General features: G+C 45.8%; 1 protein-coding gene across 13 annotated transcripts in view; it reads left to right on the top strand.

Moving 5' to 3' along the window:
* RBFOX1 (RNA binding fox-1 homolog 1) overlaps window positions 1–25,044 on the top strand; it is a 2,446,597-nt gene that overhangs the window by 1,999,192 nt on the left and 422,361 nt on the right. For 8 of the 13 annotated variants that reach the window (XM_086375911.1, XM_086375909.1, XM_086375890.1 and 5 more), the window contains exon 1: window positions 1,142–4,914. The exons of the other annotated variants lie outside the window; for them this stretch is intronic. In XM_086375911.1, coding sequence (XP_086232037.1) covers window positions 4,816–4,914 — 99 coding nt within the window. In that variant the 5' untranslated portion in view covers window positions 1,142–4,815. Of the gene's footprint in view, window positions 1–1,141; window positions 4,915–25,044 lie in introns of those variants that run through there. 13 annotated transcript variants of the gene reach the window in all.

Here is a 25,044-nt window from a genome sequence, read left to right as displayed (position 1 = left end):
AAGAAGCCAGCTTAATATAGAGAGAGCTAAAAAGTAAATAAAACTTAGAATCTGTGTGTTTCTTGAAAAGAAAGAGATAGCTAGAGGTCATTTGCTCCAAATTGCTGTTGTGGTCATTCATTCATCCATCCATCCATCAGTCTACCAATATATCCATCCACCTATCCCCTAATGCAGTATTTTCTGAGTCCCTACAATATATCAGACACTGTATTAAACCCTGCACTTCAAATGGACAACATTGCAGGTGGGAATCTTCCCCATGTTTATGCATTGATAGGGTCAAACTCTCCCACCGCCACTCTCAGTGGACTGACCCATGAGAACTCCAGAACTGATATTTTAGCAAACTTGGGGCTTGGCAATCAGAGTGGAAAGGGTGAGGACGCAAGGTTTTTCTTTTTTTCTTTTTAACTTCGTATTGTACATGGGAGCATACTTGATTAACAATGTTCTGTTAGTTTCAAGTGTACAGCAAAGTGATTCAGTTACACATGTATCTGTTCTTTTTCAAATGCTTTTCCCTTTTGGGTTGTTACAGAATATTGAGCAGAGTCCCCTGTGCGGTACAGGAGGTCCTTGTCAGTTATCCATTTTAAACATAGCAGTGTGTACCTGTCAAGCTGAAACTGCATTTGCAGAGTGAGCACCAATTTATACAGTATTTACTGCCACCTGCCCAAACTTCCTTATCTTTGGTGTCCCTGATGCTGTGATCCTGTTCTTTTATTTTTTTGCACAGCACTCGTCACCTTCTGTATTCTGTACAATCGACATACTCTAATCTTTGTTCTGTGCTTGATGACACTCCCACCAGAATGTAAACCATGCGATGTCAGGGATCTTTGCTTTCTCCCACTGATGCAGCCTTAGGGACTAGATCAGTGCCTGAGTGTAACCAACGCCCACTAAATAGCGTTCAAATGTTTGCACAAGTAGGTGACTTAACCTGCTTGTGATAGAGATAACAACAACCAGTTCCCTACAGAGACTTCACTCTCACTCTCCTGAAGATTGTTGTTGCTGTATCAAAATTTGGAAGTGAGAATAAAATACTTCTCAGTCACTTTATGCCTAGCCTTCGAACAGAAAATTGCATTTAAGATCAAGAAGGCCTTCCTTCTGTCTAACTGAAGTTTTTTTTTTTTTTTTTGCTTTGAGGCAGGGCAACTTCCATAGAAAATCTTTCTTTAGCTGAATACCTGCTTTTTGACAGTCTTAGAAAGTTAGAATAAGGGATTATGAAAGAGAGTAAAGAAAAAAAAATGTTTCTTTTATTATTCTGAAGAGATGGCAAATTTGAGCGAAGGAAAAAGTTCCAGCACTGTTGTGTGGGTCAAGTTCCATCTGAAGACGGCATTATTCATTATCTTCCTGCACACTCTCTGCTTCCTACGGGGTAAGCATTCCATGACGGCTCCTTGTAGTTGAGAAAGCAGGAGGGCGGCCCTTGAATGTAACTCAGAATATACACCCAAGTGACACTGAGTGCCCGGACATTCTTTGTAGGGAGAGAGAAGAGTATTTTCTTTCCCCCGCGTCTCCCATTTATTCATGTATAATAGAAGAATCATTTGGGAGCTAGTAGCATTGATGTGGCTCTCTCTCAGTCTCTGTTGAGATGGAATTCAAATTCAGCATCCCCAGACACTGCTTAAAAGGCTAGCAGAGTTTTTTTCCACTGAGCCATAGTTGCAGCTGGGGAGTTACCGTTTGATTTGGGGTCACCCGATGCTGTGTGCGTTTCTCGGTCACTGCAGAATCTTTCCTGCCCTGTCTTGTATCTGTGTTGATGGGCTGTGTACTTGGCTGTGTGCGTAGTCAGGTTTGCATGAATTTGTTTGCATGCACTTGTGCAGGGACGTTCTGACTTGGTTATCCAGGGAATGCAGCCTGGCCCCGAATCATCTTGAGACGCGTTTATATGGTCTGGATTCTACGGTTTCCCTTTGCCGGCTTCCAGTTCCCCCGGCTGCGAGACCTAAGTCTAAGGGGGAAACTGGGAGCCATTATTGCAAAAAGGGTCTGTAGGAATCCAATCACCACGGAGAGTTTTCAACTTTGGGGAGAAAAACGGACGGGCAAACCAGTGTTGGCTCAGTGCAGCTGAGAGCAGTTATTGGTTCCTTACATAATGTATTTGTTTTTCATTAAACCATTCAGATAAGGTCTTATTAAAGTGCCATGTATTATTTATCGTGTTTCTTATGAAAATGAGCTGAGGGGGAAATTCTGTCCTCTTCTTGGGGCCTTTGCAGGTTTTTCCAGTGCCAGCAAGGGATTAAAAAAAAAAAAGACAGGCAGGACCAACCCCTGTCAGTACAGCAGATTGCTTAAGGCAAAAGGAGAGAATGGGAAGGCGATGGGAAGGATGGGATAGGCAGAATCTTTGACCTTTCATTCCAGATTGTGTTTTGTGGGATGGTTTTCCCTCTGATTTTGAGAACTGCAAAATTTTACCAAAAAAAAACAAAAAAACAAGACAGGCAGAGAGTAAGAAAAGACAGTTAAAAAAAAATTGAATCAGTTTATTGGTAAATCAGACCTTGCCTGATGAACTGAGACAAAGTATAGCAAGGATTTTTCAATCACTACACCACCCCACCCCCGCCCCCACTCCCCAAAAAACAGTGTAAGATACCAGTCTCTTCTCCCTTAATCCTTCAGACAAACTTCTGTTTAGGGTTTAGCATCCTAGGGTGCCCCCTTTAAACTGAGGGGGAATGTGAGAGTCCCAGGGTGTTGGAGAAACTGGTTTTGCAAGGTGAGGGATAGAAAGAAAACAGCCAGGTCGGGGCCTAGTGTTTGGCCGAGTGAAGACTTGGTTACTGATGGTGTCTCAACAGAACAACAACAACAAAAAATGGAGCTGTGGCGTAATTAATTGCCTTTTCTTCAGAAAGCATTTTGATTAGCCTGCAGAGTGAGTTGTGCCTCGTGAAGCTGATGCCTGGGAAACTGTCATTTGGCCGAACATCCCCATGAGCCTCCCAGAAAGGTCAGTGGGGTTGCCCCTGGTGGCGAGTCCCCTGCCCTGTCCTTCAGGGCGATGGCACCCACTACCCCTGCAAGGCTTCTTGCAAGGAACCCAGCAATCAAAAGAGATACTGTTCATACAGCCTCTTGCTCTGAAAAAGAAAATCCCAATTGCTGGGTCCAAATCTATATCACAAAATAGGACTACTATTTCTGATCGTTTTCCTGCCGCCCAGAACGTGCTTCCCCTCCTCCCCACCCCACCCCGCCCCCACCGCATGAGGGACCAAGGACTCCTTAGAGTCTTAATATTTTCTTTTGATTTGCAGATCACATCCTATTTTATTGCATAAAGACTAACGAAATCTACTAATGAATAATTATTACTTCATAAAATAGAGGGGAGGGGGGGAGCCCCTTTGCAAGAGTGGAATGCTAATGCTGGCCCGAGGAGGGCTGGCCAGGCAGGAAAATAAAATAAATAACCCCTGATCGGGGGTTATTCGGGGCTGCAGCCCAGAGTCATCGCTGATCAAATCCGGACTTGCCCACCCTGCGCGTTTATTAATTTGAAAAGAGCGGGGATCCTAGAGAGAGATAAGCCCCCTTGAATTGGCCGTAGGGCTGGAGGTGGTCTTCGAAGAGGGGCTTGATTTCCACGCCAGCCCCCAGCCCCATTCAGGGCGGTTTCTCCCATCCCAGTCTCGGGCTGGGTGGTGTGCGCCCCGCTGCTGGCTCAGCCAAGGGGAGGCGCAGAGCAAAAAGCGGAGCCCCGAAGGCCCGGGGGGTGCAGCGCCACCTGGGCCGCCCTGCCCGGGGTGCGGGGACCCCCACCAACCTCCCTGCCTCGAGCGCCCGCAACAGCCCCCAGCTCCCCCTGGCCGCCCCCTCCCGCCCCCCAGCCCCTAGGCGTCCTCCCAGCACTCCCACGAGGGGGAATCCCATTTCTGTGTTTATTTGCCAACCGAGCCGGGCAAACACCCCGCCGCCACCCCACATCTAGACTCTGGGTCCCAGCTCCCATCGCACGAATTGTCCAGCCTGCCTGGATGCTGGCGGTGTGGGGCGCTCGATCGCTTCCTCGCCCGCCCCGCGGAGATTTTTAGCAGACACAATTTGAATTTTGGTGAGTCGTTAAGAAAGAAAAAAAAAAGCAAAGGGGAGGGGAAAAAAAAAAAAAAACAACCCTGCCCCTGGGCCCATTTGACAAATGAGGAGACGCGGCTTCAGCATCAGCGGCTTGAGCCTCGGTGTGAGTCTAAATCTCTCCCTCTCTCTCTTTTTCTCTCTCTCCCCTCCCTCTCTGTCGCCCTTAGCTCCATTCTCCCCCCACCCCCACGGCCCCCGGCCACTACTCAGCATCTCCCGGAGGGCCTCCGCCCCCTCTACCTTCAATAGAAGTTGCCTTTGCTGGTTTTCCCATCTTCGCGGGGGCGGGGGGCCAGGAGACACCCTCCACTTTGCGGGGCCTCAGAAAGCAGGCCCAACAACCAGACAGGAAAAAAAAAAAAAAAAAAAAAAACCAGCTACAGCCACGAAAGGAACAAAATAGTTGCCCGGCCCTCTCAAGTGTCTTAGTTGGAGGCAAGAGATGAACGCCGCCGGGATCTAGCACAACCTACGGGAAGGAACGCAAGGGAGGAGGGACGGACCGACGCGCGGGGTGCGGCGGGGGGGAGGGAGAGAGAGGGAGAGAGAGAGAGAGAGAGAAGGGAGACAGGCGCCGGGTTTTGACTTAGATAATCAGCAAAATTAAAAAAAAAAAATTTTGTAGCGGCCAGGCAAAGAGCAGCGGCGATTGCATGCGAGCGTGCCCACTCGTGCTCGGCGGGCGCCAGTATGCAGCATCCTCTGACGGGGGCCACCTGCGTGGCGCTCCCCAACGTGGGCATGTGTCCCCAGCTCTCGTGTGCCTTGACTTTTATGTACTTACAGCAGGTAAGGCGCGCGTTTCTTCCCTCGGTGGCTGCTTCCCTGGGGCTCGGCGGCGGCGGCGGCCTGGGTACCCGAGTCGTTGGGAAGCGCTCTGGTACCTTGGATGGGTTTGGGGAACGGGGAATGCTTGCGTGTGGACCGGAGGGGTGGGAATCGGAGCCCCTAGTTCTCCGTGGAGCCCGGACACCCCGCGCCTGGCTGTGTTTGCTGCTTTCTGGGTACTTTGAACGCCTGATTCTGAACCTGGGTATCGGGAGTTTAAAATTGCAAACTGCATTTTTTTTTTTTTTTAATCACTCGCATTCTTTCTCGTGTCCGTGCGTCCAGTGGCGATATGAGCCTAAGACCTCTTTGATGCTAAGAGTTTGGGTCTTTGCGGAGGCATTTGGGTGTCTGGAGTTTTCATTCAGCCGCTTTAATAAGGAGTGCAAAAAACATATATGTCGGTGGGTAGGTGCTGAGTATTTTTGTTTCCTTAAGTTTGTCTGGGTTGTGCTATGTTCCGCCCGCGGGGGACCCAAGCCTTCGGCTTTCTGGAGCGTGTCAGCCCCCGGAACCTGCGTGTAAACTCACAGGGGATGCTGTGATGAAGGCTAGTGGTTTAGGATGCAGTCTTTGTTGGCATGGAAAAAGGCTCCCCCCGCCCCCCACGCTCCCTTAACGGTCTTGTTGATGAGTTCTGCGTTTTATTTTCCATTCTGTGTCTATTTCAGAATCTTTCACTCTCTTGTCTTTCTCTGGGTGTTTCCCTCTGACCTTCTTTTCCCCCCCTTTTTTCACTAGTAGGGTGACCGCTTAACTTGGTTCCAAGGTTTGGGAAACAGGCTCAGTATTGCCTTGTGGGGTGAGTAGCCCAGCTCTGTCTCACTGGACAGGGCTTGTGGATGTGAACTGGCAGAGTTGAAGAAATCCTTTTCCCTTCCTAGGATCACGGATCCTGCTCTAGGAAGAGTTAACCTGCTTGGAGTCTTTTAATCTGTTTTTCCACTGACTCCCTTCAAGAGTCTCATGTGTTAAATGTGTGTGGTTGTGGTTGACTAAACTTCCTTTACAAGTGTTCCAAGGGGCCTCGTGCTCCAAAGACCCTGCGTATTCATAAAATGTCAAGATTCTGCTTTGAACATCTGGGTAATTTGTCATCAAGTTGGTTGCCTCCAGAAAAAAATATTTCTTGGTCGCGTTTTCTCTTTCATGTCTTTTGGAGAACAACCTTTTTTTATTTTTCTCGTTGTTTTACTATCTTAGGGCCAAACTGGTTTATCCTTTTAAATAGTGTTTTATCCCGTTTGTCATTAAGTAAGTTGTGCCAGGAAACATTTCCCAAGAGGTTATTGGTAACATATGATGTGATTCATCTGCTTCTACCATTTCTGTGCCTTTGCTGTGAGTGTGTGTGTGTGTGTGTGTGTGTGTTGGGTGTGTGTGTTTTATACCAGTTACCCACCAGAAGAGTCTCCTAAGGAGCTTTCTACAAATGCTAAACCTCAGCTGAATTTAATCAAATTATTAATATGAGCTGATCTCTTGCCTACCGTACTCACTTCTTTCCTGTTGTTTATTAATCAATTTGAGAAGCATTACCTAGCAAGTAAAATACTACAAAGTGTTCAGTGTGCTCACGGTTTCTTTATGCATGTTTCTTTTTTGTTTTTAAGAATAAATTCATGTTTCTTCCTTCTGATTGTTAAATGGCTTTGCTTTGGGGGGCACAACTTAGGAAAGAAGACAGTGACTTTGAATGAGAGGTTATTCTTGCCTTGAAAAGGACAAGTTATCTAGGAGGAAGGCAGGGGTTTTTAACATCAGTCAGGCAGTGTCTATGGAGGAGGGGGAGAAACATTCCTGCTCTAGAAAAGGGTGGTTCAAGGGGGATCTTGGCAGCCATCACACATGTTTAGAAGTGACCGAATCAGCATTGTGGTTCCATATGGCAGTAGATGAAGGTGGGCTTTGACACGCACCGTGGAAGGCACCCTCTTGCCAATCTCTGACAGGGCTTATAATGCTTTCTATGAAAGCCCTGATAAGGTGATGCCGACATGCATCGGAATGCGGTGTGTGTATCTGTGTGTGTGTCTGTGTGTGTGCATTTTTCCTGAGTTTCATTTCATGCCTGAAGTATGGTCAGGCAGACATGTATTTTTGCCTGTCAGGTTGAGAACCAGGTTTTCCAGCCATACATTCCACCTCGCTAAAGGCTCCCTCTCAGGGTGGGAGAGCTTTATCTTCAGGTCACCTCTCCTCACCACAGCTGGCGTGATAGTCTGTGGACACGTCTCCTGTCATTGCTTTTATTTAGCAGTCCGGACAGTTGGCTGATGAAGGGTGTGAAAGAGTTCACGTCAGTCTCCACGAACCACTTACTGTCACCATCTATACATCTCCTATTGTACGACTCTACAGTGTTTTCTATCTGCTATTAATCTATAACTATCACTGTATCTCTATTTAATTTTGATGACCGGAGGGCTAAATCTGTATTTTCAAAGCTGATCAGATGGCTGGATGGGGCCATATTGATGATAAAGGACACTTTCATTGGAGACATTTTTCTTTTATTATTATTTAGAAATAAACATATTTCAGGAGTCTTGATCATTCAGATCACCAGTTACATAAGACCATAATTAAAACACGACTCTTATTTTGGAAGCATTATCATTCTGTTTTCTAAAGGCACACACTCTAATTAGGGGCCCCTGAGTCCTCCTTAAAATACATTTTCCTGGAATGAAGCTTCTGATGGTGCTTATTTCTCATCCAGTATTGAAGGAAAATGACTTCGTCATCCGTTTTCTTTGCCTTAGCCTTGACATCTCACCTCTCTTCCTAAACCCTCCCAGATTTGTTCCTAAGACAACTCATAAAAGCAAAAATCAATCTGGATACCTCAGCATCGTGTTTAGCCTGAATGACCAAGTGAAAACGACATAACCATTTTGCCACAAAAAAACAAAAAAGAAAACAAACTTGTTTATTCAGGCCAAAGAAGAGGCAACTGTGGTGTCGAAATTATTTGACTTATTCCATTTCATTGATTGCTATTCCCCAGTGACTCTGCTTTAGGTGGGTATTTTCCTACAGTTACAATTTGTTTCTTTTTTCCTTTTTCTCCTCTCTTTTCACATTAGAGATGTTACTACGGTTGGGATCATGTCAAGTGGTCCTTTGGCATCTAGATCTCGAGGCCAATGATGTCATCACATACAGATGTACCCACATCTGTATTCCTCTAGGGTGGAGCGGCGATCTTGGGGCCCTGGACCATTTTTAAGGTGGAAGGGACAGGCGAGCTTTGTAACAGTTCTGGGTTTGGTCTTGCCCTCTAGGGCAAGTTTCTGTTTCAGCCTCCATTCTTGACACACTGCAGCATCTTTATCTGGTGTCTTCATTGATGGTGAATCTACTTCTCCCAAGTGAACTTCAAACTCACACCTCCCCAGTACAGAATCTGCCCAGCTTTCCAAAGCAGGTAGCCATTTCAACAGTCTGACTTGGAGGGAAAATTCTGAATACAGATTCAGAATTTTCAGGGGCTTACTACAAGCCAGGTCAAAAGAGAATAGGTAGTGTTTTTCGCAGAGAAATAGAAAACAACCACACACACACACACACACACACATTCGTCATAACAACAACCAAAAAAAAAAAAAACACCAAGAGATGCTTGATGTCTATCCTAAAGTCACACAGGGTGTGCGCCAAAGAGCATTGCATGGTTAGGTATGGTAAGCGTATGGACAGAATGGACAAGGGCTGTTGCCTGACTCACACTGCATGCCACACTTCCCCTAGAGCTGTTTTACACTCAGTACTAACTCTCTGGGAGAGGATCAGTAGCATATTAACTTCATTTTCCCCACTTCCTAAACCCCCATCAGTGTCTCCCAGTCCTGTTCTAAGAAAGCTTCTCATCTGTCAGATCCTTTTCACTGAGAACCTTTTTATCAGCTTCAATGTGAAAACAAGTCAAATGCTTAAATTCTACATTAAAAGGGAGGGGGCGGGGGGGGGTCCCCTGCAGTGGACGGTGCCACTGTCAATATCCGATCGGTCATTTTTCCCCACTTAATGATGATCCATGTGGTTTGTTTTAAATAGTGAAGTGGTTTGTACAAAGGGTAATTCCTGGTAAATGAAGTCATTGCTCACCATGGACACCTTCAGATCGAAAGCGATTGAACTGAAACCTGCATATCAACCCTTTTCTGTCTTTAATTAGAAAGCGGATCTCAGCTCCGAGTCGCCAGGAAGATGGCTCTTACACCAAGGCAGTGGGGACGGGGTGGGGGGTGGGGGGCGCTCACCCCCATGCACCTGCTGCGGTTATAAATTTGGGACACGCTAGGGAGGCCGTAACAATGATGGTGTGCAGAGAAGTTCAATTCTCATTCTAGTTACTTACCTTGTGCTGCTTCGTCTGATGATTTATAGAGGACCAAATGGCATTTTATCACCTTCTTTCTTCTCGGCTTAATCCCGTGTTGATTTATTAGATCGTGCTGTGGATCGGGGGGAGTCAATAGTGTCAATAATGCAGAAAAGAATTAGGATAGATTATCTTCATGTCTGAATTGTTTAAGGAATTTAAGTGGCTGGAATGAGCTTCTGCCCAAGCCTGGGTGGCTCTCTGATAGAACCGAGGACCTCGTGTCTCTTTGTAGAGAGACCGTGTGTCATAAACTGGCTAATTAACCAATTTTCCTAGTTTCTCCGATTTTTCCAATGAAGGGGGAAAGACATGAAGTACTGGGCTCTTGTCTGCCATATAAAAGACCCATATCTCAGGTGGGCCGAGGCTCACCCTCTGTTTTCCTCCTTTTTTAGGGATCTGTGGTGAAGCAGGGTGGGGAAGCACTACAGGGTTCCTTGGGCCATGTCAGCCTGGAGAATATTTCATCCAGCATTCACTCCTGAAAACCGTAAGCGTCCGTCAGTCCAGAGACCCGAGTCCTGCGCCGTTCGGCAGCTCTGTCTGCCATGTCGTGGCGGTTCCCCGTGTCAGAACAGACACCCGGCGGCTTCTGCCTTTACCCGAGTCCAGAAAGCCCATCCTATTAACACTCACGCCATCTGTTTTCCTTGCAGCCGGCCCTTGAGTAATTGTCCAGTAACTGATGGACGGAGGGTAGACAATCTTTTTTTTAAGGTTTTCTGATTCATTTAACCAGGCTCTCTGCCCCCAAGAGAAAACGTAATGCTTGTTTATTCATATTTGGCCGGATGAAAACAGTGTCGTTTGTCAGGCAAATAATAGTCTTCTGGAAGAGAAATTGCTGCCTTGTAAACAAAATCAGGTTGGTTCGTCGGCGCGACACGCAGAGGAGGTTGTCCTGTGAATGAGCAGAGATGACAAAGTGTGGGCGTAATCGCCCCTTCTGTAGAGACCTTTTTGATGGACGGGGAGAGGTGTCCCAGTGTGCTGTTTAATTCATTGAAGAAAGGCAAAGAAAATTCCATTCATCAGTAAAGTTATCCTCTTCCCTGTGCGCTGCCCCACGAGAACTTGGCAGGGCTGGGCGTTTCCTCTGGGACTATCTACCTGATGTGGCTGGCCTGGCCTGGCCCTGTCCAGAGGGGCTGCGTCAGGTGGGGTGAGCTCTCAGACACAATAGCTCAGGAGGGCTTTTGCCTCGGCCCTTCAACCACGCTGAGTGCAGGCGAGCTGGGGGCAACAAGCAGACCTCCTGTAGGAAGAAACTCCTAGAGAAGGGTTTTTCCAAAGGACCCTCAGTTCCATTCTCGAGCCTGTTATAGGCTTGGGAAAGTGCTTCTGTGGTTAAAACTTTCTGGTTCCTGAAACAGCTTGGGGAAAAAAGGGTTTCATTGCTGTTTCTGCTCTTCCTGGCATACTGTGGCCCTGACTGATGGATCTCGGCTGGAAAAGGGCAAAAGATGATGATGTTCTGTTATTGCCCGGGACCCTACTTCTGAGTGCTCTCTTGTTAATTTACTTTTAATATTTGTTAAAGTAAATATCGTGTTAGTTTTACTCGTAATATTTGTTAAGCATCAGATGGTTTAGAAGGAGTTTTGCTCGGCTTGTCCTGACCTGTTAGACTGCACGCAAGATGGTGGCAGAGATGCCTCCATTTCTGTTCTCTTCTACCTACCATGCCTAGAAGAAAGTCTGAGACATAGTAGTTGTCCAACTAAAATAAAATGTGCAATGGATGAATGAGTGAATGCATTTGAACCTGAGAAGCGAGAGGAGGAATGTATTTATAAGCCAGAGGAGGCAGTGACTGTCCATGCTTTTTACACGTGTGTAAATCATGATTTACACATGATTTACACACATTTACATGTGTGTAAATCCAATCATCCAATCTTTCATCTGTCCACGCAAAACATGGTTTCCAAGCATCAAGGATGATACCGCGCAATGGTTAGGGAAGATCTCCGCCACCCTGGAGCTGACATTCTAGTAAAAGAGTAGATGGTGCAGAAGTAAGTGGATCAAGAGGTGTTTTCAGATCATGGAGAGTGCTGTGCAGGAAATAAACGGGGTGATGGGTGAGGATCAGCAGCAGTTATTGGTTGTTGGGCTTTAGCTGATGGCTGGGTCAGTGTGAATCCCAGGAGGAAAGTGATGATTTTCCTGACCTGAGGATAAGGGATTTGGGGATGTGTGAGTTGTTGAGAAAGGTGTTTCAGGAATGAATGGAGAAGAGCAAGTCCACCTGCCTTGTCTGCAAAAGAGGATGTAAGCGACTGAGGGAGACAGTAAGTGGTGGAATTGGGTCAGCTGCCAGTGCGGTGGTCTCTGTGGATAGCAGGCGGCTTCTGTTACCCTCTGGAAAGTGTTAGTTGCTCCATCATGTCCAACTCTGTGCGACCCCATGGACGGTAGCCCTCCAGGTCCTCTGTCCATGGGATTTCCCTTCAAGAACACTGGGTTGCTGTTTCCTTCTCCATTCGATCTTCCCAACCCAGAGATCAAAACTGGGTTTCTTGTGTCTCCTGCATTGGCAAGAGGATTCTTTACCAATGGCACCACCGCCTGGGAAGCCTGTATGTAAAAGATGTGTGTGTGTGTGTGTGTGTGTGTGAGTGTGTGTGTGTGTGTGTATGAGTGTGTGTGTGTATGAGTGTGTGTGTGTATGAGTGTGTGTGTGTGTATGAGTGTGTGTGTGTGTGTGTGTATGAGTGTGTGTGTGTTAGTCCCTTCAGTTGTGTCTGACTCTTTGCGACCCCACGGACTGTAGCCCGCCAGGCTCCTCTGTCCAAGGAATTCTGTAGGCAAGAATACTGGAGTGGGTTGCCATTCCCTTCTCTAGGGGATCTTCCTGACTTGGGGATCAAACCCAGGTCTCTTGTACTGCAGGCAGATTCTTTACCATGTGAGCCATCAGGGAAGCCTGTTACCCTCTTGGGCCACATTGAAAAAAGGAGAAAAGACAGAAATGAGTGTCCAGTGAACAATCAAGACAAAACCACTCCTGAGTTGTTCTGTGGGACCCTTGGAGACAGGTTTTGCGATTGCAAGTGGAGAGAGGTTTTTGACGGAAGCCCTAAGTAAGACATTCGTTGTGGAGCTCCAAGAGTCTTGCTGGTGTCTTCTGTCAAGACCCTATCATGGTACTTAGACAGTGAGTGGCCTTGTTACATCAAAAACAATGAATGTGGCCCAGAGTTTCTCAAATGTTATTCAAGCATCCCTTTCCTAATTTTTGCCAATTCACTCATCAACAACAGTTGATATCTACTTAGTATTCACTTATGTGTTGAACTTCAAAGTAGACTGTCTAAACCCCAAATAAACACACTAATAAATGAATCAAGACATCCCATCATATTACAGCTGTGATAGTATTTTTCCCAATAGACATTGAAATACTTGTACATTGAAGTATCTGTTTATTCACATGTTCATTCATTCAGTCTTTGAGCTCCTGTTAGGGGCCAGCTGATCTCGATTGTTTCTAGAACAAAAAAGCCCCCCCACCACAACCCCATCCTCACAGAGGGTTCATTCAGTTGTCCATCCCGGTGCCATCTTGTGAACTATTCATGCAGTGCCACGCTTTGCTTAACACTGTCTTGGTCCATTGGCTTTCCTAGGAATCCCCTTCCATGCCTGGCCTGGAATGGCTCATTCCTCCCGACCCAATTTGCGAAAAGCAAAATTCTAGTTTTCTCTGCGTCACCTCTTGTCCTCTTTGCCAGAGCAGTAGTCAAGAGTCCACAGTAGAAGAAATATATAGTCATATATTTAGCATCTCTATGCTATCCTGGGTGCTCAGTCGTGTCTGACTCTTGCGACCCTATGGATTGTAGCATGCCAGGCTCCTCTGCCCATGGGGTTTCCTAGGCAAGCATACTGGAGTGGGTTGTCACTTCCTTCTCAGGGGATCTTCCCAACCCAGGGATCAAACCCAATTCTCTTGTATCTCCTGCATTAGCAAGTGGATTCTTTACCACTGCACCCCCTGGGAAGCCCATATTTAATGTCTGTAGCCATATATTTAACACTGGGGGCTTTGAGTTGGTGGGACTGGGCAGAATGTGGAGCTTGGGCCTCTGACACTCTAACTGGTGAGGAAAAGCCTCCCCCTCTTTTCATCCTGTTCTTTATGTTGTGGTTAAACACACATAGAATCAAAATTAGGAACTGGAGCCAGAGTTTAAAAAAAAAAAAAAAAAAGGCATTCAGAAGGTGAGTATGTGTTCCTAGGGAGGTAATGACTTTTTCCTTTTTTTTTTACCTTTGCAGCCGTGGAACAAAGTACAGGCAGCCATAGGATTTCGGAGCCTCAGATTTCCCAGCCCTGATGAGTAAATGCACAAAAGTTTCAGTCGTAATGAGCATTTTCTTTTTTGGCATCTGATGTTTGCCCAGGACTCACCTCGAGGACTAGATGCTCCTTATCGAAAACAGCAGTGAATACCCCAGCTGTTCCTTTAGATGGTTCTGCTTTCTCTAGGCATGGGGCGAGCTCTGCCCTTAGGCAGGAGTGAGAGGCGAGAGGTACCCCCTCCCCAATGGATGGGTCCTTCTCCCACACAGTGAACAACATCTGGGTCCAAAGAAGCAGAAGGAATGATGGGGTGGACACGTCGCAGTCTCCAAGTGCCCATCTCAAGATCCTTCCAAAATTCAGTTGAGGAACCGACATTATTTTAGAACCAGTTGGTGTCAGCTCTTTTGCAAAGCCTACTTTGAAAGAACTGGTGTCTCCGGAGCTGTATGTAGGACAGAAGTGGTGAGCGGAAGGCTTATCCCAGCTCTGTTACTCAATTAGCTGATCCAACTGGATCGAGCAAGTTGCTTAACGTGATTCAGGGGCTTTAATTGCCTTCTGTGAAAAAAAATAGGGGTAAGAATAACTATTTCATACTGCTCTTTGCAAGATTAAATCGAATCCTTAGCACAGCATCTGGGACAGGGTGAGCGGCCAATGGCTGTTTATTAAAAAGTGAATGAAAGAATGAATGAATACCTGTGTTAAAAGAAGTAGCATCTGTTTATCCAACATCATTTTTTGTTTTCCATTTCTCCCACGTCAACATGATACATGCCCCAGTGGCTTGACAAGGACGCACACGAGGCATGTAGGGAGTAGGGGTCCCTCTCGGGTCCCTTGGTTCCTCCTACCTGTCCTGGCTTTCTTCCACTTTTTTCTCCCGACCCCTGGAAGTCCTGCTGGTGGTACCGCCTTGTAAAGTGGCTGCACAACTCAATTAATGCTCTGTGACAGGAGGAGGGGAATTAAACATCGTCTTGCTCCTGTCGGTAGCAAAGCTATTTACTTTCAAAAACTGACAGAATCGCACTGCAGGGGCTTCACTTATTTCTATTCAGAATGTCCTTGTTCTGGATGCAGGAAACCTGAGCCACTCTTTCAAGTTAATTCCCATAAGCTTCCCTTGGGTGGGAGCTGGCTAAAGTGAAGATGGTCCCTGGGAGAGTCCAGGGAGTCCCTCCGGGGCTTGGTGATGGCCGGGTCCTTGACTAATGCCTGGGCAAATGTCCCAGTCTGGGGATGGACGGTCCAGCTGACATGTGCATTTTTAGATCCTGGATCTGTCCTGCCAGAGGGCATATGTGTCATCGTGTCCTCTTTGCTGTTGTTCAGTTGCTAAGTCTTGCCCGACTCTTTGTGACCCTGTAGACGGCAACACACCAGCTTCCCTGTCCTCCCCTGTCTCCTGGAGTTTGCTCACACTCGTGTCCATTGAGTCAGTGATGCTGTCTTGACTATCTGAGGATAGATATCCAACTATCTCATCCTCTGTCACCCTCTTCTCCTCCTGCCTTCGATCTTTTCCAACATCAGGGTCTTCTCTAATGAGTTAACTCTTCGCATCAGGTGGCCAGAGGATCGGAGCTTCAGCTTCAGCATCAGTCCTTCCAATGAATATCCAGGGTTGATTTCCTTTACGATTGGCTGGTTTGATCTCCTTGCAGTCCAAGGGACTCTAAGAGCCTTCTCCAACACAATTTGAAAGTATAAATTCTGTGGCGCTCAGCTTTCTTTATGATCCCACTCTCATATCCATACATGATTACTGGAAAAATCATAGCTTTGACTGTACGGACCTTTGTTGGCAAAGTGATGTCTCTGTTTTAATATGCTGTCTAGGTTTGTCATAGGTTTTCTTCCAAGGAGCAAGTGTCTTTTAATTTTGTGATTGCAGTCAATGTCCACAGTGATTTTGGAGCTGAAGAAAAGAAAATCTGTTACTGTTTCCACTTTTTCCCCGTCTATTTGCCATGAAGTGATGGGACTGGATGCCATGATCTTAGTTTTCTGAATGCTGTTTTAAGCCAGCTTTTTCACTCTCCTCTTTCACCCTCATCAAGAGGCTCTTTAGTTCCTCTTCACTTTCTGCCATTAGAGTCGTATTATCTGCATATCTGAGGTTGTTGATATTTCTCCCGGCAGTCTTAATTCCAGCCTGTGATTCACACAACCCAGCATTTCGCATGATGTACTCTGCATATAAGTTAAATAAACAAGGTGTCTATACACAGTCTTGTCTTACTCCTTTCCCAATTTTGGACCAGTCAGTTGTTCCATGTCAGGTTCTAATTGTTGCTTCTTGACCTTCTCAGGAGATAGGTAAGGTAGTCTGGTATTCCCATCTCTTGCAGAGTTTTTCAGTTTTTCGTGATACAAATAGTAAAAGGCTTTAGTGTAGTCAGTGAAGCAGAAGTGATGTTTTTTCTGGAATCCCTTGCTTTTTCTATGATCCAGCGGATGTTGGCAATTTGATATCTGTTTCCTCTGCCTTTTCTAAATCCAGCTTGTACATCTGGAAGTTCTCTGTTCACATACTTTGAAGCCTAGCTTGAAGGATATTGAGCATAACCTTGGTAGCACGTGAAATGAGTGCAGTTGTACTATAGTTTGAGCATTCTTTGGCATTGCCTTTCTTTGGAATTGGAATGAAAACTGACCTTTTCCAGTCCTGTGGCCCCTGCTGAGTTTTCCAAATTTGCTGACATATTAAGTGCCACACTTTAACAGCATTATCTTTTAGGATTTTAAGTAGCTCAGCTGGAATTCCATCACCTCCACTAGCTTTGTTCATAGTAATGCTTCCTAAGGCCCACTTGACTTTGCACTTCAGGATGTCTGGCTTTAGGTGAGTGACCACACCATCGTGGTTATCCAGTCATTAAGACCATTTTTTCTTTTACAGTTCTTCTTCTGTGTATTCTTGCCACATCTTCTTAATCTCTTTGGCTTCTGTTAGGTCCCTACTGTTTCTGTCCTTTATCATGCCCATCTTTGCATGAAATGTTCCCTTGCTTTCTCCAGTTTCCTTAAACAGATGTCTAGTCTTTCCCGTTGTGTGTCCTGTTTGTTCTGAAGCAAAAGGACAGAGCTTAGGGGTTCCCAGCCTCACATCCCTCTCATCTGAACCACTCCTGGAATTTCTGGAAATGCAAAAGCACCTCGTGTAAAAGCCTGGGCTTTGGGTTTATCGATCGTCTCCACTTAAACCCTCTGACAGGTTCTCTCATCCAAATAATCTGTGTAAAGCTTTTTTGCTTCCTCCCTTCTGCCTCACCATCCCCCCTCCCAAAGCCCCAAGTGTTAGCAATGAACAGCCAAGTGGAAAAGTCCTTCTCTTCAGGGTGCGATGGCACAACCTTCCACTAGGGGTCTCCGTTTAGAACACAGTACTCAGGATTCTTGAGAACTCTTTTTTTCTTTTTTCAGTCTCCTTTCAGTTCCATTCAAAGAGTGAGACTCCCCTAAAAGCTGGAGATGCGGCTTGTTAGGTCTTGTGGATAAGCAGAGCATCCAGCCGGTTTCAAGGCAGAGGATGATGAAAAAATGATAAAAAATAATGAAATAGTAACTTTTCTGTGCTTTATGACAAGCACGTGAAACTAAGCCCTTTTACATGGATTATGTCTTTTAATCCCCCACAAAAGGCCTCCAGGGGAATTGATAGGAATATGAAATATTTTTTCTTTCTTTTTTTATTTTTAAGATGGGAGGCGTAGATGAAAGGTTGTGTGTGTGTGTATATGTGTGTGTGTGTGTGTGCTGAAGAGCCCATACTTAAAACCAGACTGGCTCTCTCCAGGGGCTTGCCAGGTTGTTCAGAAGGTAAAGAATCTGCCCGCAGTGTGGGAGACCCGGGTTCGATCTCTGGGTCGGAAAGATCCCCTGGAGGAGGGCATGGCAACCCACTCGAGTATTCTTGCCCAGAGAATCCCATGGACAGAGGAGCCTGGAAGGCTACAGTCCATAGGGTGCAAAGAGTCGGACAGGACTGAGTAACAAAGGCACGTGCCACACACACACACACACACACACACAGACACACACACACACACACAGACTGTCTCACACACGTCTCCCTCCAGAACCAGGCTTCTGAGCTCTGGGGTTTGTGCTGTCTCCTTGACCGCCCACTTGCCCTGCAGGGCACTGGTCCCCCCGATACACCTCCACTTCAGTTAGGCCATCCCTCTGCACCTAACCACACCCTTGTTTCTTTTTCCTTTTCAAGGCAAAACATGTCAAAAAGGCAAAGAGTCCAGAGATGTCTCGACTTGGAAGCTTTTTGCCATTTTAAGTCATTCTGATGATTGTTGAAACAATGACAGCACACGTGGAGGCTGTCACCCAGGGGTGGGGGCTGAGCTGGGGAGCCGGTGAGCCGGGGGGAGAGAGCTGATGGCGAGCGCTGGGAGAAGAGTGGCCTGCCTGTCTCTACTGCCAGTTCCGATCCCCAGATCCCCCCTGTGCTGAGCAGCTCTCCAACCAGGAGATGCAGTCACTGCCCGGCACCGTATTAATGATTTATACACCCCAAGCCACTGCTTTTGTTCACGTGCGGGGCCGGTCTTGTTAATAAAGGAATTTCTGGAGGTGGGATCTGGGCTCACCAGGCTGTTTTCCTCAATGCAGTGGAGACTGCTTCATCAATCAGAAGAATTTAGTGCTTTACAACCTTCCTGAGCTTCTGCCTGTGTGTGTGTGTGTGTGTGTGTGTGTGTGTAGTGGATGTAATCAAGTCCACCTCGGGGCATCTCCACTGCCTTCCTAGGAAGAATGAATGAAGGAGGGGGTGCCATCTAAGGTGTTTCTGGGTTGATTCGTTTGTTTCGCAGTGGTGTCAGGGTCCTATTTGTTTACCATTTGGCGTTTGAGCTTTATGGTGTTGTCTGTGAAAATGGGCTGACACCGTTTTATTAGCATAAAGAGATGCAGGCCACACTAGAACCACCTGCTTCCTTCATGCCCTCAAAGATGACAGGCCAGGGAGATGGCGAGTGTGCTAAAGACAGAATCCTCCTTCACTACAAGTCAACAGGACAACCTATGTTCTTTAAACAATGGGATTTTTGAGGCTTTACTTTTTTTTTCTTAAATTATTCACAGAAAAATGACTTGGCTTCATTTTAAAGCTGAGGGAAGATATTTATTTTCTGAATTGAGAATTCTGGATCTTGGAAACTTTCTCCTCTCTAGTGAGCCACAAAAAGCGAATTTTAATCCCTCCTTTGTGTGTGTGTGTGTTTGTTCCTAATTAAAGGGGGAAAATGGTATAGTCACATGGTGTATTTACCACCGTCCATTCCTTTTTCAAGGCATCCATAGAGAAAAGTCCTGAATTTCTGGGGGGAAGGGGTAGAGGGGATATTGCATGTATGTTCTCTTCATTGTATCATTCATTTCATTTTGCATGTGGTTTTATTTCTTCCCCTATAGAACTGATTGATAACAACTAACAGAGATCTGAGTAGGAGTTTGAGGGGAAAACAGAATACTAAGAAAATTAGGATCATACTTTACATATGCTATCCAACAGGCTTCTTTTTACCATAAGATGAAAGTTTGATTTTATAGAAATGCACCTGACTTTAAAAAAACAACAAAGAAAAAAAAAACAACAAAGAGATGTAAGGATTTTAGGAAATAAACATGTCAGTTTAGTAGATTCCCTAAATAATGCATGAAAGATTGAACGCAGAGACAAATGAATAAAGCTGCAACCAACCCCCACTCAAACCAGGGCTTTAATTTCTTTTAGAGATGGGAACGTTTTGGCTAACTGGTTCTTTTTCACATTGAGGCTTATGAGAAAATGAGGAAACGTTTTTTGAAACTGTCCAGGGTCTTAGTCAGCAGTCATGAAATGGACACGAATATTCAATTGCAAAGACTACCTTTCCCATTCTCATCTTCTTGAGAAGTGGAGAACAGAGAGTACATATTTACATAAGTAAATAAAGGACGGTACAGCCGTTTGCCATCACAGGAAATATGATACAGCGTTTGCACTAAGCAAGCAGGTGTCCAGCACACACAGCTTCCATTCATATTGTACTGATTTTTGTGTTTGTGTTTGCCCTCCGTTCTCTGCATTCGTGAGTGTCTCATTGTCTTTAATTATGTCTACGAGGCACAAGACAGGAGTCAACATCTGCTCCATTGTTTACCCGGTTTACATATAGCTTTGATGGGTTATTAAACAATCTATTTTTCAAACCAAAAACAGAGGCACCAGCCGAACCCGTATTATGGCATTTTGTAAAGACCCATTATGCAATTAGCACTTGGGATTTGTGCAAAGCTGGTGATTCACCCAAATAAACAGCCCTTTATTCTGATAGCTTTTCTTGGCTTTGTGGAAATGTCCAATCCCACCCCCCACCTCCAAGTCAAATCACATTTCCTCCTTAATCGTGTAGCATGCCAAGAAGATGATATAAAAGAGATGTGTTCATATAAGAGATGGATCCTTCATTTTTAAAATCAGAAAAAGAACAACTCTCCAAAATAATGCTGTCTTTAATTCAAGCCAGCAATTACTATATTACATAAGACAACTCTTGCCTGACACGTGAGACAGACTTATCAAAGTTTATCCCAGACTCTCGGAGAAGACTGGCCATTTGTAGACTGTTCCTCACACTTCATGATCTATTGCGGAGACTCACCGAGTCATCTACAAGAAAGCGTGTGTCACCCATAATGACTGGCTCAGACCTCATTCTCTCACTTAAGTAATTGGTTAATAATTAATTCAATTGCTCACTCATTCAACAAATGTTTACATAGCCTCTGCGCTGCCTCAGAAATGAGGTCAGTCCCTAAAGAGACACAGGAAGGAACAACCCACGTCATTTTTTCCTTCATGGAGCTCACAGTGTGTTGAGGTTAGCGATCACTGTATACATCGGTATCGCAAGTTTTGGGGTCTGAAAGAAGGGTCACAGAAAACAAAAAGGGCTGGATTCAAAGGTGAAGAGTGTTCCTTCTAAGGAAGCTGCATTCAGGCTGAGACCAAGTAGGAAGTGGACAGAGAGGTGCGTGGGGAGACCATGCACACAGAGTGTGTGTGTCCCGAGCTGGGTGATCTCAGGGGACGCCGAGGAAGGCCAGGGAGCCTGCAGGACAATGAGTTAGGGCAGAAGAGACAGACAGGGGCCAGAAGCCACAGGGGTTTAGAAGCATCCATGTGGGGGTGGATTTTAATCCAAGAGAAATACAAAGAAAAAATAAAAAAGACGAACGCAGAGGGTCTTTTTTAAAAATGAACTTTTAATTGGAGGATAATAGCTTTACAATGTTTTGTTGGTTTCTGCCTGACAACAACATGAATCAGCCATAAATGTGTACATATCCCCTTTCTCTTGAGCTTTCCACCCACCCCTCTAGGTCATCACAGGGCACTAGGCTGAGCTCCCTTGCGCTAGCTTCCCGCTAGCTACCTGTTTTACATATGGTAATGGATATGTTTCAGTGCTACTGTCTGAATTTGTCTCACCCTCTCCTTCCCCACAAAGGGTCTTTAAGCAGGGGGCAAGTATGATTGAATTTAGCCTTTAAAAAGACCAGTTGGGCTGTTCTGTGGAGTCAAGACTAGCAGGGGAGGAGATTGAAAGCAGAGGCTCAGGTGGGAAGCTGCTGCAATAATTCAGACGCAAGATGACGGTCCCTGGGAGTTGATACAAGAGATGGACAGGAGGGAAAAGTTTGAAAAATAAGCCTGATATTCCTTGTGACATTCTCCACCCCCTGCTGCAAGTATTCAGCCAAAGGCGAGCATGTGTAATATCCTGCAGGGCGGGGCATCTGAGAGCTGGGGGAGGATGGTAATGTCTCAAGAGGCACCGCCCTTGAATACAGGGGGCTTCACCGAAGAGAGTTACAAGCCAGTTCCAGCCTGTGCTCCCTGGAGTCTACTTGGCCAGGGCTCTGAGTCTCAGCGGCTGGGCCCACACCTGGTTTGGTAGCAGTTACCACACAGAATGGCACCCACATTGACAGTGTGACCTCTCCCCTCTTAGCAGCAGACTTCTGAAATAACTGAGTGAGGAGTAGAGAGCTAGTTGGATGAAATGTCCCAGGAGCAATGCCTCTGTCCCCCACGTCTGGTCAGGGGAGCTCGGGAGTTACGTGCATTCCTGTTGGTGTCCGGCAGAAGTGGCTCTGGATCTTTAAACCATTATGAATCTTACGGGCCTCTGACCAGCTAAGTGGGCATGTCTCTTAACCTCTCTGGAGCTTCGTTTCTACATTTGTGAAATAGAGGTATTAGCAGGGCCAGTAACGTGGGGTTGTCATGATCACGGCCTGAGGTGATCTGTACAGCACCCACAACAGCCCCTGGCAAATGAGAGCTCAGGAATGATTTTACCGGTGGCGGTGGTGGTGATGGTGCTGGTGGTGGAGATGCTGGTCCTGATGGTGGCGATGGAGGTGGTGATGGTGGTGGAGATGCTGGTCCTGATGGTGGCGATGGAGGTGGTGATGGTGGTGGTGGTCCTAATGCTGGTCATGATAGTGGTGAGGGTGGTGATGGTGCTGGTGGTGCTGGTTCTGATGCTGGTAGTGATAGCAGTGGAGGAACTGATGGCGATGGTGGTGTAGTGGGGCGAGTGTGATGCTCTGGGTGATGATGGTGGTCGTGTTGATGGTGGTGAAGGTGCTGGTGGTGGTGATGGTGGTGACAATAGGGATGGCAAGGATGCTGATTTTGGTGATGGTGGTGATGCTGATGAGAACGCAGTCTAGTAGAACAGTTGCACAGGTCCAAATCTGCCCCTTGCCATCACGTATGCCCACTAGCAAGTTGCCTTTCTTTGTTTTAGTTTTCTCATCTATAAAACGGGGATGATGATATGCGCTGTGGTCACTGCAATGACAAAAGGAATTTATATTTGTTTAAAAAAGTGCAGCATTTATTCTAATAAACATTATCTTCAATGAGCATAGAGTGTTTGAGAACAAGCTGGCCCCGAGTATAGCCTTAAAAAAAAAATGGTACCCAGGGGCTTCTTTATTCCTGATTTTGCTTTTCATTGTGAGCAGGAAGGCCATCTTCCCCTTTTCTTTACTGTGAGACCCTCCCCGACTGCTCTCCATGTGTTCTGAGTATAGCAGGTGTGTGGTGAGCTGGGATTCTGGCGGAGTGCAACATGAAAAAGACTCCCAGTAATTATAAAAATAACAACGAGGGCTGCTTAGCATGGTAGGCAGATGAGCACACCGCTAGCCAGAATGATAAATAGTGCCTGCAAAAGTTAGGTCTCAGAGGGAGTGTGGGAACATATGGGGATAAACCACAGCAAAAGTTGGGCATCCTTGGTAAGTTTCAAGCGGTTTAACGAAGGCCACTCCAGTGCCAAGCTTCCTTTTCTTTTTTTCTTTTTTTTTTTAATCCTAATTTTAAATCTTTCCGTTCCCTTTTGTCCCTTTGTTCTATTTCGGTCCTAAAAGAAGTATTCAGCTTTGAGGTCAGCCATGGAGTCTCCAAGGAAGTGAGGTCTGGGTTGTAACCCTAACACAGCCGTCCACCCTGAAATCTGCGAATTTCCACCCCGAGCTCTATCCAATATTGTTGGGGGGCGATGCGAACGAACACAGTAATTATGTTATGGAATGCCAACTTGTTGAGTTCAGATCTGTGATAGGTGGGTGTGCATAAAAATACGCTCCTCAAAACGACCCAGCCCAGTGAGTTTTATTTGGAGAAGGGGCAAACAGCACTCTCTGCCAAACATTATTTAGAAAGAAGATGTGGACGGTGGTGGGTTGATGTCAGGTTGCTGTTTTTGGGTCCTGGTCTGAATATAGCTTGATCTGTGTTGTCATGGCTCTGCAGCAGTGGGATTTCTCTGGAAGGAAATATTTCAGTTCTTGTTTGCCATTCATGCAGGTTTTCCTAGGGCTCACTTACAGGAGATTTCAGCATGGAGACAAGGTTTATGATGTAGGTACGAGGTGGTTCAGTGGTAAAGAATCCTCTTGCCAATGCAGGAGACGCAGGTTCAGTCCCTGGGTCAGGAAGATCCTCTGGAGGAGGAAACAGCAACCCACTTGAATATTCTTGTCTGGGAAATTCCGTGGACACAGGAGCCTGGTGGACTGAGGTCCATGTGGTTGCAAAGAGTCAGACACGACTGAGCACGCATTCATGCATGCATGCACACCTGAGAGCTGGTGTTGGCTCCTTCATAGATTTCCAGGATGCCTTATTTAGCAAATACATCAGCATCCTCAGGAATGGAAAGTGAGAAGAGGACTCAAACAGACCTGATTTTGACTACGGCCCTCCCATTCAACTTAGCCATGAATGATTTGAGCTTTCTGAATGATACTTCCTCATCTGTATAATGGGGCTAATACAGGCACCAAAATCAGAGACTTGTTAAAAGATTGAATCAGTTAAAGTTTCTAAAGTGCTTAGAAGGGTGTTTGGCACTTGAAAGTTCTATAAAATGCTTGCTGATACAGATAAGCAAAAAGTATCTCGTATGACTTTTTTTTTTCTAATTTTATTTTATTTTTAAACTTTACATAATTGTATTAGTTTTGCCAAACATCAAAATGAATCCGCCACAGGTATACACGTGTTCCCCATCCCGAACCCCCCTCCCTCCTCCCTCCCCATACCATCCCTCTGGGCCGTCCCAGTGCACCAGCCCCAAGCATCCAGCATCGTGCATCGAACCTGGACTGGCAACTCGTTTCCTACATGATATTTTACATGTTTCAATGCCATTCTCCCAAATCTTCCCACCCTCTCTCTCTCCCACAGAGTCCATAAGACTGTTCTATACATCAGTGTCTCTTTTGCTGTCTCGTACACCGGGTTATTGTTACCATCTTTCTAAATTCCATATATATGTGTTAGTATACTGTATTTATGTTTTTCCTTCTGGCTTACTTCACTCTGTATAATAGGCTCCAGTTTCATCCACCTCATTAGAACTGATTCAAATGTATTCTTTTTAATGGCTGAGTAATACTCCATTATTTTTTAAAAGCATGCATGTATGTATATCTGCTCTTCCCATGGTTACTCTTGAATTAACCCAGAATCTGTTAGTTGCAAGGGACAGAAAACTAACTCAGGAACTAGCTTAAGCAATATGGGGTTTTGTTTATTCATGGAGCTGGGATGTTTGGGGTCATCCAGCGAGAAGTGAGCAGTCCCTTAAATGCTGGCCTTTGTATAAATGGAGATGATCAGGCTACCATGTAACCAACCACCATGAATCAGCCCCACACTCACAAAACTGGACTCGAGCCCAAGGAATTTTTCAAGTGCATTGCTACGTTATTTAGAGCACTGCCCACAACAACCTTGTAAGGAGAGTATTATAACCTCCAAATTTATAAGTGAATTATTTGACATTCAGCAACTCACCCA

This window comes from Bos grunniens, chromosome 25 (assembly GCF_055505025.1).
Source record: "Bos grunniens cultivar Pamir isolate PY7600 chromosome 25, Bosgru_T2T1.0, whole genome shotgun sequence".
Taxonomy (NCBI): Eukaryota; Metazoa; Chordata; class Mammalia; order Artiodactyla; family Bovidae; genus Bos; species Bos grunniens.
The sequence above is the reverse complement of the archived record's forward strand: the minus strand, read 5'-3'. Positions and strand labels throughout refer to the sequence as shown.